General features: G+C 37.8%; 1 protein-coding gene across 5 annotated transcripts in view; it reads left to right on the plus strand.

Annotated features, from left to right (window-relative positions):
* The first annotated feature begins 2,795 nt into the window (after positions 1-2,795).
* ACSS3 (acyl-CoA synthetase short chain family member 3) overlaps positions 2,796-18,259 on the plus strand; it is an 84,746-nt gene continuing 69,282 nt past the window's right edge. For 2 of the 5 annotated variants that reach the window (XM_030260534.4, XM_072923129.1), the window contains exons 1-3: positions 2,796-3,171; positions 9,316-9,460; positions 14,348-14,536. In XM_030260534.4, coding sequence (XP_030116394.4) covers positions 2,906-3,171; positions 9,316-9,460; positions 14,348-14,536 — 600 coding nt within the window. In that variant the 5' untranslated portion in view covers positions 2,796-2,905. The remainder of the gene's footprint in view (positions 3,172-9,315; positions 9,461-14,347; positions 14,537-18,259) is intronic. The other 3 variants (XM_030260527.4, XM_030260541.4, XM_072923130.1) reach the window with 3 other exon arrangements.

Consider the following 18,259-nt stretch of genomic DNA (forward strand, 5'->3'; position numbering starts at 1 on the left):
ACTTTTCTGCTAATCTCTTTTCAAGATACATGTATCTTCGAACATGTAGAGCTTACACTAGAGGATGCATCTATGTGGAAAAAAAATCATTTTTGAAATAAAGGCTTCAGATGAGATTTTTCAATTGAAAAGGCCATGTTTCATAGTTTGTTATATATATGCATAGAGACATACATATGTTCTTCAAGAAAGTCTACAGCTGCCTTTTTTTTTCTCAAAGTTTCTCGAAGAGTAATTGCTACACACATAACTTGATATTACTTCAGAACACTCTGTAGAGTGTGGATTTCAGGAACATCACGTTTTGAAAAAAAAAAAAAAATGTCCTTAGAGGGAAAACTCATCAGTTCAGAAATCTGCTATAATGGTATTTATAAGTGAAGCTTAAATTAATAGCATGCAGTTGGGAGAACCAGCAATCCCTTCTTTATCTTCTTAGCTATCTGTATGAGGTCTGATGAGTTTAATTAATGAAGTATGTTCCACAGATATTCATTAGAAACATTCCTTCAGGTGGCATTCCATCAGTAGGATGCTAGCTAAAATAAGAATTTAATGCACTTCTTCTTGCTATTAAGTTCACTTGTATGCCCTACACCTCTAGCATAGCATTTCTAGTAAGACATTCAAAATTAACACCACTGTTTACTTATCCAATGCAAATTCCTTTGCTTAACACTTATACCTTCATGTTAAACACACTATGGACAGAGTGGAAAAATAGTTAGCATTGCTCTTCCACACCACAAGAAATATTAGGCATCACTTTAAACATTACGTGTTTAAAGAGCAGGCTACTTTGTTCAGTGTTAGTGCGTTCAACTAGCTTGTTACATGTATTTACATATTTTAACTCGCCTAGCCTCCAGAGTTTTTTCCGCTTTAGGGAAAAGGGAGGTGTTGCTCCAGCTCAGAAACAGATTGCTATCACCACCCAGAGGCCGGCTGCATGCAATTGCTAAAGGGCTTTTCCTAACTGGATGGGCATCGAGGGCAGTGGTGGTGATCCAAAGAATGTCGCTTGTAAGGCAAATACTAATGAAAGGTTACTCCTTGGGAGTGGATAATTGTTGTCTACAGATAATGTACCTCTAGGATTTTTAATTGGGGAAGTGGGATTAACAATGTTAAGTCCACCAGTTGCACACCTCTGGTAGACAGTCGCTGCACTGGACTCAGCCACATAGTGGGATTGTGAACATCAATCTAAGGCTGTGTGTGATGATTTCTGAGCAGGCACACACAAAATATTAATCATGATTCTGTAATAATTTTAAATCAGAATTGTTCTTTTAAGTCAAAATTAGCCTACCCATTATAGAGGTAGGAAATGTAAAATATAATTCTGGGGATATTTTTTTAAATGCTAAGATGTGTGACCTGACTGGGAGGTTGTGTTCTTCAGGCATATTTGTACAATGCATGCACTACTGAACATCCAGCAGCAATATCTGATTTCAGGGCTGTCATGGTGTCAACATTGTTTACAGTATCTGCAAGCTTCTCTTTATTTTTATTTATTTTAAAACTTTGACTACCAAACTCTGTTGACAGCAGAAGTCCTGTTAAAGTGATGAAAGTGTAGGCAAAATAATAAAATTATTAAATTTGAGAACAAGTACATTTTCTTTTTTTAAAATGTATTCTTAAATTTATTGCTTTGTTGCTGTGCTATAGAAGTAGGGAACTTTTCATAAAATGTCCACTTAGTCCTTCAGATGCTTGAGTTTTTTTTGGTTTTAACTTGTTTTTAAGAAATAAGTCTCTGATTCTTAACTTGAGCACTTTTGGAAATCCCATTATGCTACTTAGTATTTACTTTATGCTATTGTGACACAGATAGGGAGGAGAGTGAGGTGAGGTATTTCATACAGCAATGGATCAGGAGGATCTCTGTGAGATAATTATATTATATAGGCCTCAGAAACAGAAGCAACAACCAGTCTTTATGCTGAAAGACCATTAGGGATTTTCAAGACGACCTAATGCTTCTGATGAACTTGAATTCCACCGCTCATGTATTTTGAGACAGGACAATACACTGACTTCATGTTCTAAACCTACTGTAGTGGGTACACAGTCTGTTTCTTCGCATCCCTTATTCCTTTACCTGTAATGTGATAAATTATTATGTTCTTATTGCACTAAGTCAACAACAGTCAGGAAACAGGTTCCTAAATTAATAATGAATACAAAACACATACCTCTTTGCTATATGACATTTTTATAAGGTGATAACAGGAAGAATATCCTGAGAAATCTGTAATGAATAGGCCTATTAAAGCACTAAAATAATTTCGTAAGTGGTAATGTTTGAAGCTGGTGTATGTTTTAGCTGACTTGTGCATTATAACACCCTGAATCATGCACACTGAAACTCAGGATGGATTTCTAAACATACGCCATAATGAACAAAACAGAAGATTCACTATAGATGATGAGACCCTCTGGAGAGCACAATTAACTTTTTTTTTGGTTTGTGTGGGTTGTTTTGTTGTTTTTTTTTTTTTTTTTTTTTTTCTGCTGGCCCAAACAGTATGTCTCATTTTATCGCTGGTAAGTTTTTCAAAGCAAGAATGTCTTTCAAAATAAATACTTGAGGAGTACTCTGGCTACGAGTCACGCAGACCCGTAAGTCACAAATACTTTGGGGTGCCAGTCTCCTTTTTCAGTCTCTCCGCCGTCTTCGGTGGCCGCCAAGCGCTGCCGGCTCCGGACGCCTCGGGCGGGGCCCGCTGATCGCGGCTGTGGCCGCAGCGGCAGCGACCCTCCCGGAAGCTCCGAGGGGCGGTGGCGCCCGGGGGCCCGCCCCGGCAGCCGGGGCCGTTCCGTCCCGTCCCGTCCGAGGGCGTTTTGGAGCCTTAGCGAAGCCAGTGCGGCCCGTCCGCCTTGAAGGCCGTGGAAGATGGGTTTCCTGCCCAAACTTAGCGGTGCGGTGGCGGGCCGGGGCGGGGGTGCCTGGCGGTGCTGGAGCCGACCCTGTGCGGCCGTCCTGCTCCCGGCCCGCCGCGGCCGCGCCGCCTCCTCCTGGGCGCTCGGCAAGTACGGCGAAGTTTTTCGCTCCTGCCTGGCGGAGCCCGAGAAGGTCTGGGGAGAAGTCGCCGAGCAGATCCAGTGGTACAAGCCCTGGGTCCGGACCCTGGAGAGGAGCAGCCTGGGGAGCGGCTCCTGGTGAGTAGCCGAGTGCCCCGGAGCCGAGCGGGGGTCGGGCGGGGCAGGGGCTCAGCTCGGCTGTCGCGGGAGAGAGGTACTGCCTGCCCAGGGCCTGCGGCTGTGCTGGGCTGGAGTCCTGTGCTCACCACAGAACTATCCCAGCATCTGTCTGGGGTTGTCTGTGTGCCGTCGCTGTTGGTGGAGATGGCTGCGGAGCTTGTTGGAGTTAAATGGTTACACTTGGTTGAAGCTAATAATTAAAAGCAGCGATGAGCGTGTTGGGATAACGGCATGTTAGCGTGGACTCTGGCAGGTGTGACGTGTGCATGTGTGGCTGAATGGTGTGGGTGAGTGTGCCTGATGCTCCCCATCTCACTCCTTTTGGGTCTGCATTGGCAATAAGCTGCCATGAACATGGGAAACCTGGCTTCAGATGCCAGGGAAGTCAGGCATGTGAAAACACAGCTGTATAAAAACTGTGGCTTTTGGGATTGTTCAATCTCAGATACTGGCTAATTAGGTTATAATTTAGAGGTTGTGGTTAAGGTAATGTTTGGCAAAGGCACTGGCGTTGTAATATATACATCAGTAAATAGTGAACTGTCCTAAGACAGAACATGATATCCTTCTTGCAAATTACTGAATAGGATTGTCAGTACTTTCTCAAAGGTAATGTTAAAATTTTGTGTGCCCAAGAGGCACCTTTGCCTCTTTTTAAGCAAGTTTACATCATGCTCTTAGGTCTTTTCTGAAGAAGCTGGTGCAGAATATACAAGGCAATGTAGGCTAAGGGTCATCTTTATTTGGTACATCAATGGTCTTTGCCCTTTTCGTTTTTTTCTGGTTTGTTTTTGATTAAAAATGCTAATAATTCTAAATATGTAGTTAAAATATTAATAATTCTCAAATCTGTGCAAATTAAAAGATATAGAGCCAGTGGAGTGGAACTGTGTTTCGTATTAGTGTCTGATATCAGTGCTTGACTCCTCTAGTAGTAAAAATTTATATGTCTTAAGCTAATTTATAAGTAACACCCAGCCATAATGGACTGTGTAACAGTGGATAGATAGGGTACTTGTGACTTTAATCTCAAGGTCACGGCACTATTCAGAACAGGGTCCTTGAGTCTTTGATCTCAAGGTTATGGCACTATTCAGAAAGTCCAGGTAGGATTGCCTGCATAATTAGGGTCTAGACAAGAGTGTAGAGAACAAGTCCTATGAGGAGCTGCTGAGGGAGCTGAGGTTGTTCAGCCTGGAGAAAAGAAAGCTCAGGGGAGACTTTATTGCTCTTTATAACTACAAAAAAGGGGCTTGTAGCCAGGTGATGTTCAGCCTCTTCTCTCAAGTAACAAGTGATAGGACCTTAAGACGGAATGGCCTCAACTTGTACCAGGGGACTTTTAGGTATGAGGCATATTGCATATCAGGAAAAACTTCCTCACTAGAAAGGTTCTCAAGCATTAGAACAGGCTGCCCTGGAAAGTGAAGGAACTACTAAACCTGGAGGTATTTAAAAGTTGTGTAGATGTGGCACTTACAGAGAAGGTGTAGAGGTGGACTTAGCTGTACTGTGTTTAATGGTTGGACTTGATGATCTTAAGGTATTTTCCAACCTAATTGGTTCCATGATCCTGTGATTAAGGACCAGTAAAGCTCATTGACTGTAGCATTCCCAAGCAGTATAATGAAATCAGTACAGTGGTTACTTTTGAAGGACTAAGAAATGAGAATATTATGCATGCAAATGGACATAGTTTTGCTATCACATTCTGTCAAACAAGTGTGGTTTGATTTGCTGAGCAGGATAAGCTTGTTTATTTAAAATAAAAGAGTTAGGTATTTGTAAAGTGTTACTTCTCAGGTGGAATTTACTTCACCTTACGAGAGGGAAAAATGGATATTTCATTTTCAGTGTCTGAAGTCAGACTTGTCTTCCAAGCTCTTTTCTGGCCTCACTTTTTAACTTGCATCTTTCCTCCTCTGTGGATGCAGAAACGAAATTATCATGGTAATGTGAGCAAATAACTGAATGGAGGTTTTACAGAACACAGAGCTGGACTCTTTTCAATGATGTCCAATGAGAGGACCAGAAGCAATGAGCACAAACTAGAGCAGTCGTATTCCCTTTATTAATGTGAGGGTAACTAAGCACTGGCTCAGAGCTGGTTGTGGAACCTCCATCCTTGGAGATATTTAAATGTCACCTGGACATGGTCCTGGCCTACTGTGTCCAGGCTGACTTTGTAGAAGCCTAGCAGATAAGTGGGGTAATGTTTATGTCTCAAGCACCCATAGCCAGATAGCTGTGGAGCCACCCAAGGATTGTTTGTAATTATAATACCAAGAAAGATCAGGGTATGGCTGGAGAAGGGGACCCTACAGAGGGAGGGCATCACTTTTCTGGGATAAATGTCCTTGTTCTAGCTCCTGGAGATAAGCAAAACACAGTACAGGGTAGGAAGAAGGTTGAGAAATGGGCATGGACTGTAGCGGGATTGGGACTGCCGAAGACTACTGATGCCCTCTGACCCATTTTCAGAAAGATCTAGAAGAATGGATCGTGCATGCTAACTAATTTGCATAGAAAACAAGAAACTTATCTATAGAATGGTACCTCCACAAAGCTCAGGTGCCAGTGTGCCTAAGGTCTTTGGACAGATCATCCAGCTGATAAACTGGATCAACACCAGAGCCAGGACTGGTGATCTCCTTTTCTTTCTTTCTTGTTTTCTTTCTCTCCCCCCACTCTTTATTTAATCTCTTTCTTTTACCTTGCACCCTACCTTTATCCAAAACCCACTGCCATGTTCTTGTACTAGGCTATCAGGTACTAACTTATACAGATTTCCATACAAAGTGTGTGGAATTTACTAATAAAACTTCATACATTTTTACAGGCCCACTGACTTCTGCAATTCTTTTTGACCATGAGCCATTTATGAATCTTAGGTACCGCCTTCCCCTTAAGGGTGGGATGCCACAGACCTGTCTGAGCAGGTCCCTTCCAACCTCAAGCCAGTCTGTGGTGTTATACAAAGATGCAAGTCTGAAGACTTAACATCAGGCTGTAATTGTTTGTATGCCAAGTACCTGTTGTTCTGTGGATTATAAAATGTTTAGCAATTCATATTTGTATAAATAAATGTCTTAATGTGCAACATGCAGTTTTATTTCTTTTTCTAAGTTCACTTTAAATGACAACAGGCTGTATATGATAAGAGTGTTGTACTTTAATGCCTCTGAAATCCCAAGTGGTTACCAGCAGTCAGTGTGCTCAGCAGGGTGACAGATGGGCAAGTTCTTTGAATATAAGAGAGAGAGAACATAGAAGAGGGTGTTTCAGAGGACAGGCTGAAGAGAAAACAGATAATGGAACTCAGCTGAGAAAGAGGCCAGGCATCCAAGCCAAAACCATAGCTTTCTGGCTTAACAGAGTAAAAATGGAGTTCTAGGTCAGAGAAACCTTGGAAGCTGTTTATGGGCCCCTGAAAAATAGTACAAGAAGGTCATGTATGCGCGTCTTGAGTTAGAATTTGTTTCCTCTTTTGGAAACATTTTATTAGATCAATTGGAAATATCAATTCTTTTTTCAATACCTTTGCTTTTGGTTGCAAAACCTGAGATGTGCAGAAGCAGATGCTTTTCATATATTTTCCAGTGTAATCTACTTCAATTGAAGAAGTTGAAAGAGGCTGTTACTGTATTTAGAATGTAGGTATAAGGCAATTCTTCCTCTCTAAGTACTGTAAGAGCATGATAGAAACTTGCAACATGCCCCAGTGCATTTTCTTCACTCTCTGCCATTGGAAATACCTATTATGTCAGTGGAATGCAAAATGATTTCCAGAAAAGAAGTGATCAGTGTCACCATCCCCTGACTTGTATTTTTGAAGCAGTAATCCCAGGTACTGTTCTAAACTGCATCAGTGGCTGATACAGCACAAAACATCTGGTTTTATCTACATGAAATACAATAAGAGCTATGAAGCATGGTTGGTCAAGAGAAGGATGATGGAATTGAAATTGTTTGATCTAAAAGCCAAAATGGAGACCTAGGTTTTAAATCACATAGAATTTGGTAAAGAAGTTGAAGGAAAAATTTCCTTGAGTAGGCTTCAAACAGGTCAAAACTGTCTTCATTTGCACCATGGGAAACATAGTCTTTAGATATTAGACAGAAAAATCTTTTTAATGCTGAAGTTGGTGAAACCTTGAACAGATTATTTTGGAATCTTGCGGAATGCCAGTTAAAAGGATTAAAAAAAGTATTTAATTAAGAATGTAGAAACAGTTTTCTCTAACATGTGCAGGCAGAGAGATATTTGCAACGTATGTTTTTCCTCTGATGCTAAGACATACATGCAATATATAATCCCCTTTGAAAATGTTGCCCGGATTGCTATTCAAATGTTGCTTACACTTTTAAAACTGTGTCAAGGTAAATGTACATAATAATATCTCAAATTGTCTGATATTGTCTAACATTTTATTCAGCTTCTACTCTCATTTTAAAAAGCGCATGTCTGCTTTTCTGATCCTATCAGAACCCCTTTCCTTCTCAACAGGGTAACAAAGCTCTCATCACACCTTCCAGATAGTCTTGGTTTTTGATTAAACCTGCAGTTATAGTTCTTTCACACACTTGTTTGTAAGTAATTGCTAAAAATTCATGCTGATGTTGCCATGTATCTTTAGAAGAACCAAAGCTCTGGTGCCTGCTCATTTTTTGACCGTTTTAAGTGAATATGCATAGCCCATGTGTTCCCTTGTTAATATCATCCTACAGTGATTTAGTAGAAAAATCTGAATCTTAGAGAAGTGTATTGTGTAATCTCTGTATTATGTGAAACAATTCCAGATCCTTTATTGTTCATATTGTTCTCCTTTTTGGGGAAGGGTTTTGTAGACTTTTGTACAGAATGGTTTGTGACTTTGGTGGTCCCCCACTTTCTCCGTATTAATGGCATTGTAAAGGAGTTGCAGTAAGATAACTGTACCCTAAACATCCTAATTTCATAATTGCCGTTTTTAGACAATAAAGACTATCCCACAGCATCTGTGTATGAATATAAAAGTAATATATAAAATATCGTGATTTAGAGCAGTCCTTTACTAAACATGAGAAGTGAGGGAGGAAATACTTTTTTAAAGCTAGTAGTAGGTTACTTTAGGTCATATGTTATTTCTAGTTGCATTGTAATAATATGTTACCACTGTACAGTTGTCCCCATAGAGCCTTTTGGAAACTCTCAACTGTGTATTTTTTGTATATTGCTATTTTGCTGCAGAGATATACATGCAGATACAAAAACAAACAAAAAGGGCATCATTTAGTGTGAACTTTAACTTTTAGGTACTGTGTCATCTTTCAGTAAATAAAATTGTCTTTGTGTCTGGTACCTTCTGTATTTTTGTACTTTCAGGATTATGCTGCACTTGAATTTTCTTTTTCTGTGTAAAATGACTAGAAAAGTGAAACCTAAGTTTGTGAAATGTTTTTTTCTTTAATTGGAAAATAAGAGTTCTCTGTAAATGTCTAAGTATTGAAGAGGCTATGACTCATATTACTTTACAGAAAATTTTGAGTCACTGATATAAAAGAGGGTTGTCAAATACATTATAATCATATGGTCTTATAACTTGGAATTCCTTTCATTTAGCTACAGATGCTTGTATGTTTAACTGTTATTGCCAAGGGATAAGTAAGACTATTTGGAGTCCTGAACCCTGTTCTCCTTGAAAAGGGTTTGTGTGTGTGCCAGTACAAAGTAGGATAATAGCATATTTTCATAATGTCAAATTAATTTATGTGAATTTATGCTTTTTCTGTGATACCATACATTTAAAAATCAGTGATTAATGCATAGTAAGTTATACCAAGACCAATTTTAGCAGATTCTTAGTTAAGTCAGTTAAGATATACTACTTTAACTTCTCTATTTTCAACAATAGTCATATTTAGCTTGTTGAGTCAATCATGAGGTTACAGAATAAAAAAGAACTTCCTGAAGTGAGTATAATGTTTCGAGATTTGAATTTGATTTGATTTATTTTTAATTGAATTCTCTCATGTGTTAAAAGAAGAACACAAAATGACCAAAAAGAAAAGTTGTCTTAGTTTGGAAGGCTAGCTATTACATACTTCAAACTTCTTTTGTAGGTTTGTAGGTGGAGAGCTGAATATCTGTTACAACGCTGTAGATCGTCATGTTGAGAATGGACGAGGAGACCAAATTGCCATTATTTATGACAGTCCTGTAACAAATACCAAAGACAAAATAACATATAAGGAACTTTTGGAAAAGGTATGTTTCAGAATAACCTTGTTAATGAGAAGGGGCAATAAATATTGCACAGTAGGTGGATATCAGAGAGGTAGAAATTATCTACCTCACTAGTTTACTTTTTGAACTTGTTTGTGTTTGATTTCATTTTCTTTTTCCCTAACAGATCTTAATTAAAGGGTTAAGCTTAGCATTAGTTAAATCTCTTGACAGTTGCTGTGATGAGCAAAAGTACAGTTCCGTAGAAATGAAATGTGTACCTTGGCTGTTGCTACACATAACTGAATGTAAGCCTAAAATTAAATTTATGGGGGAACTTCAAAGAAAGCTGTTACCTGCCCCTATGTAGGCTGTCATGAGGGTGCTGGTGGCCCTTCTGTCTGGAAGGTCTGGATTTTGACTTCCCTGTTGGCTGAGTAGCTTACTCCTGATAAGATTGTGAATATCCAATTCTGCCTCAACCCATTCAGATTTACTCCATGCCTCACCATGGGTTGTTGCCACCATGGATGTTTGCAGCCTGCCTCCTTGAAGATTCTTGGCTCTCAGGGCTGTCGGGAGGTTTGCCCTTATGCTGCTACTCTTGTTTAGCTGCCTTTTTTTTCCAGTTACATGTAGCAGTTGAACTTAACACTGAGTACAAAGAAATGTTGGAGTTGGACTGGTATTCTTCCTTAATGTATTTCAATGTGCAAGATGGATTACTTTGAATGTAACACTCTCTGTACTTAAGATATGCATGTAATGTCTGGAGTGATGTGAACCTGTGGTTTAAAATGTGAAATGAGGTCATAACTAAGTAATTCCGTTTCGAGGGGCTTATTCCACTGTTGCAAGAAAAGAGAAGTCATACAGCTACAAAGAGATTATAAACCTCGTATGCATTCTACCTTTTAAGGAAAATATAGAAAACATGTACTCCTTAACAGTTTAGTTTTTTATTTATTTACCAAGTCCAAGAAACAGCATGCCATATTGTATGCTGGAGCTGGAACAGCTAGCTTTGATGTTTTAAGGAGTCAGAAGACTTTGAAAAGATCCTTTGTACTAATATATAATAATTACAATTTTGTGTATATATACAATTTTTGTTGTTGTTTGCCTTCAGTAATTGTGATATATACACAATATATATGCAAATAGATGTGTATATATGGAATCAATCTATACATATGTTGCATATAACACTTGGTTAACTTTAATACAGAAATGCAGAAATACAACATTTTAATGTAAATTATCTTAAGTGAACTTGCTTGGTAGAAATTTCATTTGAAAAGAACTTGAAAAGTAGCCTTTTGTCAGCTTTTTAAGCTTGATATTATATTAAGTCACCTAAGTTTATGTCTCTGTAAGTGTATTAATTTTCTTAAGACATGGCAAATTTGTGCAAAGTGAGAAAATTTTGCTAGTTGACATACACATCCTTTCATCTACATTTCTTACAGAGCATTGCCAAATCAAGTGGAAGAACTGGTTTAAGTTTTCTGGGGTATGTAGCAGTACTCACTCAGAAGTTCATTATAATCTTGCTAGGGGCTGAGTCCTATCTAAATACTATTTCTGAATTCTCTACAGTTTGTTCTAAATCAAAAGTAAATAAATGTGAAAGGCAATATTTGATATTAATAGCTTGTCTGTTGAAGCTTTCTGGACCACTTTGGTACAGTAAGTTAATTTTGTTTATCAGCTAGCTACCAGATTCCTGAAAACGAAAGTAACAAAGAGATCTGCTGAAAATGGGAGGGATGTAGGCTGTTGTATTTTTTTCATGGATCTTGTAGGTCTAGGAGAGTTTAGCTTGCATTGAAGGATTCTATGCTTGTGTGTCCCAGTCACTGTTCAACTCAGGAAGGTTTGGAATTCCTCTTTTGAGCATTTTGAATGGGATTTCTGGTTTTGTATCTTTTAAGAGGAAATCTTTTGGCCTGAACCAAAACTGCTTTTGGTAACTAGCAGGAGTTTACTTCAGAACTGAATGACTTAGAAACCTTAGCTGCTAATACAGCTGTAGTATTTGGTTGCTGGGTAAAAGTAAAACCATGCTTACTGGGTCCATGTGTTTGATAGAAGTGTAATTTATGCTCTGGTCTTCCAAGCTGAAAGCCTACTTGACTTTCTTATTATATCACTTGGTCTCAAGTGATTTTATTACTGAAATGTCAAATATATTAAAGTGAGTGAGCAGTTTTAAACGTGAAGAAAAGTGGAGAAATAGTGTGTTAGTTTTTGAGTGATAAAGTACACTACAGTGTATTAATGTAAATCATAAATGACAACACATTGTAACAAAGTGGAAGATTCGTGGCTTTTAACGATTTAATGAAATGTCAGTACTCTCTTTTCTGCCTTCCCCTTTTTTTTAGAAAGAGTGATTACTTGGATGTTTCAGGGCTACCACGTCAATCTGAAGGGCAATGTAAACCTGCTTTACAATGTTCCCCTGTCTTCCAAATAGTTGTAGATAGAGACAGTATTTTATTGTATAGTCCAAATGTTTCCTGTCTGTCAGAAGGATGAGGGAAAGGGCACAAAGAAAATCATAGATACCCATGTATTGTATTGGATTGTTGTCTGCAGTAGCATTACAGTCTTTAGGGTGGGGAAATTAGGTCCAGACAAGCGATTACTGGGTTTGCACAGGTGACATGTAGTTCCTGTCTGCAGTGTGCTGTACACATGTTCTGCTTTAAATGCAATTTAGCTATGATAGATTTCAATAAAAATTATGTAAGTACATGCAGATCTCTTTGCTGTCTCCCTCGTATACCCAGGAACCAGTTATATAGCTTGTTTACAGGCACTGGGAGTCTTCTATTACAAAATTACTAATTAAGATCATTAAATAATGTCATTTTCCTTTAGCAGGAAAACAGTGCATTTTTCATAATTTGTAGTAATTATTTATGAAATAATGATAATGAATAATGATAATACTTATCCATTGTGTTTAACTATTTGTTGCCCACTATCCACAATTACAGTGACTATAAAGACACTCACTAAATATTATTTTTATTGCCTCTGGCCTTTTTGTCAACACTCTGTTTGAAAGTCAAAAGCAGGGAAGATAATTTGATTTTTTGTTTCTTTGAGAGAAGGTGATGTTAGCTCTGTGTTTGAAGATTTTAATGTTTTCACACTAGGAAGTACAGAAAAGTAATTACCTTTGAAAGTAGACTTTCTATCTTTATTTACAATTACTTTCACTAATTATACCTAGAAATCACTGTAAATGCTGGTGGTATGGCGATAGATGCTAGCTTTGTACATGTCCAGTCTTTGGTTTTTGTTGTGTTTTGATAGTGTATATCAGTTATATATGATCTTGATAGGTATTAATAAGTCTAGCATTAAAGATATTTTCTCTTGAAAATCAGTAATATTTGAGATAAGTGATCTAATCCATACAAATCATATAGATACCTAAATTTGTGTGAGTTTTCAGCTTGGTGTGGTGATGACTTTGCCTTACTAACATGTTGCTTCTTGTGATTGAAAATAACAGCACAGATTTATGCAATGCTTACAGAAAATGGGACCTACACAGTATCTTCTGATGCAACAGTACCTGCTTGGGGCTTCTGCGTTTCCATTTTCTTAAATGCTTGGGGAGAAGGTAGAAATGTGCTGTTTCATTGTGGATAGCTGTGAATTTAATGCAAAACCAGAGCAGATGCTCCTGGAGCTTCTGGGTGTTACTGTCTCAGGTTACTGAAAGTCTGAAAATATATTTCCACTGAAGAGAGAAACAGTGAGGTGGGAGATGGATATATAAAAGCAATGTGGGAGCAAAGGTGCAGGAAATAATGTCATTAGGCAGAGAGGTACAACAGTAGAAAAGAGCAGTTAAAACCAGTAGTGGGCATTTGATTTGTGCAGAGTGGTCCATCTGCTTCTTCTCTTGGGTAAGTAAATCACTGTAGCTGATTTAGTATTGGTTATTTTTCAATGTCCTTACTGCATACAAAGCAGTTTGTGTCCTTTTCAATATATTTATGAAGATTCTAGGACTGAATGTAGTTACTCTTTAAAAAGAGAAAACTCTAATTTTTAAATACTATAAAAGAAGGCGTTTCTTTCAGAAGGTGCCACATTGCCATGTCACAACAAGCAGGTTGGGACAACTTCACAGTGCTTGTCACAGGCTCCCATGCTCACTATAATCCAACTTACTATGTGGTAAATACAACTGAAATATTCAGTACTGCTTTTGTGACTGAATGTTGTGTACTGTCAAAGTAATAAATATTTTCTCATGGTATTGCAAGGGCATTGCTGCTGATCAGTCTATTGCGTTTCTTGAGTTCCAGTCCTTTGCTGCTGTACATAGTCTCTCTGAGGTTTCTGCATAGCAAAAATTAAAATCTAACAATGAGAGTAAAAATTAATTTTAAACCTAGATATTTCTCTGAATTTGTGTTTCCCTTTGGTTGAGAGTAGAAGGTCTCTTGTCCCAGATTCTGAGAAGTTTATAACACTTCAGTAAAGAAAATACCTATTGATTTGTGTTCAAAATTAGCTATTTAGGACAGAACTTACATTATGAAATGACCAGTTTACATTCATTCTAAAGAGCTAAAATTGAGAAATATAAACTGAATAAAAGAATGATTGGTAGACTGTCATTTAAACTTTGCTAGACATTGCTATTGATTTTTTTTGATGTACTGACTACAATAGTCTCCTTCCATTTTTATTTTACAAAAGAGAAATATATTAGGTTTTTTGAAAAAAAAAGAAATTGTCTTAAATTTATTGAACCTTGATTACATTTCATGAACTTTGTTTATTATGCTGGCTTGTCTCTTTGATGTCATGCATCTGTTGACTGTATGAAGGTTTTTTTTTAATGGAGAAAACAGCAGATCTGGAGAATCTTTAAATATGAGTGTTTTGTCAGTACAGGTCTCCAAGTTAGCTGATGTCATGATCAAACATGGTGTGAAGAAAGGAGATCGTGTGGTTATCTACATGCCCATGATTCCACAGACAGTGTACTGTATGCTGGCTTGTGCAAGAATAGGAGCCATCCATAGCCTCATTTTTGGTGGATTTGCATCTAAAGAGCTTTCAGTTCGCATTGATCATGCAAAGGTAATAACCTGTTTGAAGCAACAAGCACCATTGCATTAGTTACTCCTATTAGTCAATGTCAAAAACCTGTTGTTTGGATTTTTTCCCAGACAGGATAACATTTCTCTTTGTGTGGCACACAGTTTGTTTATAATACCTATTGTTGCAATATGAACAAAGTACTATGTCTGTGCTGAGGTTGATACTTGTATATCAGACACCAAGTGAGCAATTTTGACGAAATTGTTGCTCCTTCTACAAAAGCAGGAGTTTAACACACTATTGTTTGTATAGAGTGTACTTTCTTTTCATGTTGGTCAGTCTTTTTCTACAAAGCATCTCCTTAATACTGGCTTTTGGTTCAGCATTTTCATCAAGGAAATGAGGAGAATTGTGCCAACTCTAAGTGATTTCACTGGCTTGTCTGATGTTTAGGCATGTTAGATAGTTCATTTGTTCAGCTATGTTATGATTTAGGAATAGTGTTCCCCAATTTATTGTTCTTATTGAAACACTCCAAACCTTATGTTGTTTGCTTGCTCCCCTCTCTCCCTCTTCCTCCCTGTGGTGGGATGAAGAGTAAAATTGGAGGCCTAAAAGGTAAAGATCAGGTTGAGGTAAGAACAGTGTGCTAGAAACACCAATGAAATAAATTAAGAGTAACAGCAACAATATTCATAGCAGAGTGTGCAAGAGGCAAATGATTCACACGATGCTGAATATGCACTACCCCACCACAGCCTCCAGATAGGACTCATCCCACTTGACAGCTGTGGAAACAGTTGTCCTAAATAAATGACTGTGCAGATTACATAATTAATAGAGGTGAATGCTTTAAAGGCTCCTGTGTTTGGCATAAGTTGAGCTTATTTATAAAGCATTATGATGTATTTGTTACTGAAATAAAAATAGTAGTTGACTATTCTTAGTACCTTATATAGGCATATTAGTAGCTTGTGTATGTGTTAGTTTCAAACCAGCTAACAATGTAATGGCCTATTCTTGTTTTCCACTAGTGAACAAGGTAAAGTCTTTTGTCACCTTGATCAATCACCTGAAGCATTCAGACTCTCTGTGGTAGCCATCTTGTCATTGAATCGTATTACTTGGATATATAAATTGAATCATACTGCTTAGATATATAAACCAGAGCAGGATTTTCTGTAGGGTTCAAGTCTCCAGGATTTGTGGAACTTTCATGTAGATTTCTGTGTGCAGAAGTGCTTTTCAGATTATAGAAGTTTCAATTTTATAAATATTGGTAAATAGAGAGTTGAATGCATTTTCCCTCTCTCCTTGGTGCTTTAACAAAGATGTTAATAAAATGGCCGAAATGGTTTGTTGGAATGATGAAAAAAGGCTATCAACAGCTCTCTATTTTTCTCTGTCTTTCTTCCCACTTACCCATCTTTTTAACAAGCTATAAAATAATGTAGAAGAAAAAATTATAAGCTTTAAAAATGGAGGTTGCTACAAATACAAATCATCTGGCATGTTTACTTCTAGAGCATTTTGCAATTTTTGACTAATTAATCCCAATGGTTGTTCCTCAGGGGAAAAAAGGGAGAGAGCATAATAATCATAATCCTTGCTTCATGCATTAAAGTGAAAAGAGAGGAAGTTCAAATTTTCTCCCCAAGGTCACATAGCAACTCTTTTGAAGGGTTAGCTATATAATTATTAGCTAATGATTAGCTAATCATATAATTAGCTAATAATTAGCTAATCATTAGCTAATAATCATATTACCTGGAAACCATGGACAGAGTCCTAATTTACATTGCCTTTTGGTTTCTTTAAAAGGCAGTATTATGAATTATTTTTGGTCCATCTGATGTGTAATAAAAATCTGAGTAAGGGGAGGCATATCCTCAGTCTAAGTTTCAAAACATGCCCCAATTTTCAGCGTGATAAAGCTTTCATGATAAGTGAATTGCACACTCTTGAGGCTACCTGTAAGTATCTGTGTTAGTAAAAATGCTGAATAAATAAAGCAGTTGCACAATAAAAACCTAGTCTTTTTATTAGGCTTTTATGTGAATTGGTTTAGATGCTGCAGTACAGGACCCGATATTGGTAAAATTAATTGGAAAGTGTTAAAGATGTGCAGTGGAAGGTTGGATGTAAGATGCTCTTGTAGAAGAAAGATCATACTTCATACTCCATTAGAAAGTCTGAGTGAAAGAAATAACAAACACTTTCTAGTGACTATGAAAAGGTACACTTGGCCAGGTTAGCTTAATTTATCTTGAATTTTAAATAGGTCTGGGAATGCTGCAAAGTCCTGCAGCTGGTAATTTCTACTTGTTGGCGGTTCAGGTGTTGGCAGTTACAGGCATTCTGCAGTGAATTGTGATGAAGTGATACAGAGCATGAGAACAGGATTTTTTGTCATCTTTCCTTTTACTTGAGTCTGGGAATATATAATTTGTAATATTAAAGCAAAAGGTAGGTTCATACAGTCATGGAACAGTTGTAAGGGACCTTTGAAGGTAATCTAGACTCAAATGAGCAGGGCATGTTCAGATAGATCAGGTTTCTCAGAGCCTTGTCAAACCTGACATTGAATGTTCCCTGGGGTGGAGCATGTATCACCTCTTTGAGCAACCTGTGCCAGTATTTCACCACCCTCATTGCAAAAAATGTCATCCTTATATCTAGTTTAAATATATCTTCTTATAGTTTAATACTATTACATCTTTGTCCCATTGCAGCAGACATTGCTCATGTCCAACTTTTCATCCACCAGTATCTCAATCCTTCTTGGCAGGGCTGTTCTCAATCCCTTCATTCCACAGAGTGCATTGATTTTTGGATGGCTTGGCCTGGCCTGGCACAGGGGTAGGACCTTGTACTTGTGTCCTGTTAAAGCTCATTAAGTTGTCATGGACCTACTCCTCAAGGTTGTCCATATCCCTCTGGATGGCATTCCCTCCTTCAGGAGTGTCAGCTGCATCACTTGAGGAGTATTAGAGAGTATAGAAGAATTTGTAGAAGGAGTCTTTACAGCAGGATGAAAATATTGGTCTTGTACCAACATCTTTTACTATTGGGCCTTCCTTTATCTCATTTATACTTCATAATGTTGCTGTTTTTTTTCTATAGCTCACTATCTATGTCATACTTCTGCAGCAGACCCTTGAACTCTTCCTGCTTTTTCTTCAAACTTGTTATATTCTATCTAATCTTAACATATATGACTATATGGAGCCACAGAAGAGAAGAGGTGGGAAATTATCGCCAGCCGGGGGCTATATACAAGTCACGGGACTGCTGTGGCATGCGTCTCAAGCTGTTTATTTTTTAGCATCAGTCTCATTACAGGGTTATGACAATGGGAAGATGCCAACAGCTCACATCCAGGCAACAGACCAAGAACTTAATGTTACAACTTTATAAACTTTTTGACCAGTCACACAAAGCTGAAGCATATTGACAGTAGTTCTATCCAATCACTATGAGCACACGTACCTTTGGTTAAAACAATGCTTCCTTATTTCGAATACAATACTTGCTTGTTAGCCTCAAGATACAATTCACAGAGCTCCATTATTGAGCTTAGACCTTCCTAATATCTCACTAGATATACTTTTCTGCAACTTAGGAATTCTACCAAAGCGTTAATACGCAGACTATTTTTCTGTTTGTCCTTTCTTTCTACATCTTGTATACTTTTTCTGCTGACAAATCTTATAGCTACTGCTTAGCTCTAATCACCATCCTGCTGTCTCTGAGGCCTGCCTT

Source organism: Taeniopygia guttata, chromosome 1A (genome assembly GCF_048771995.1).
Source record: "Taeniopygia guttata chromosome 1A, bTaeGut7.mat, whole genome shotgun sequence".
Taxonomy (NCBI): domain Eukaryota; kingdom Metazoa; phylum Chordata; class Aves; order Passeriformes; family Estrildidae; genus Taeniopygia; species Taeniopygia guttata.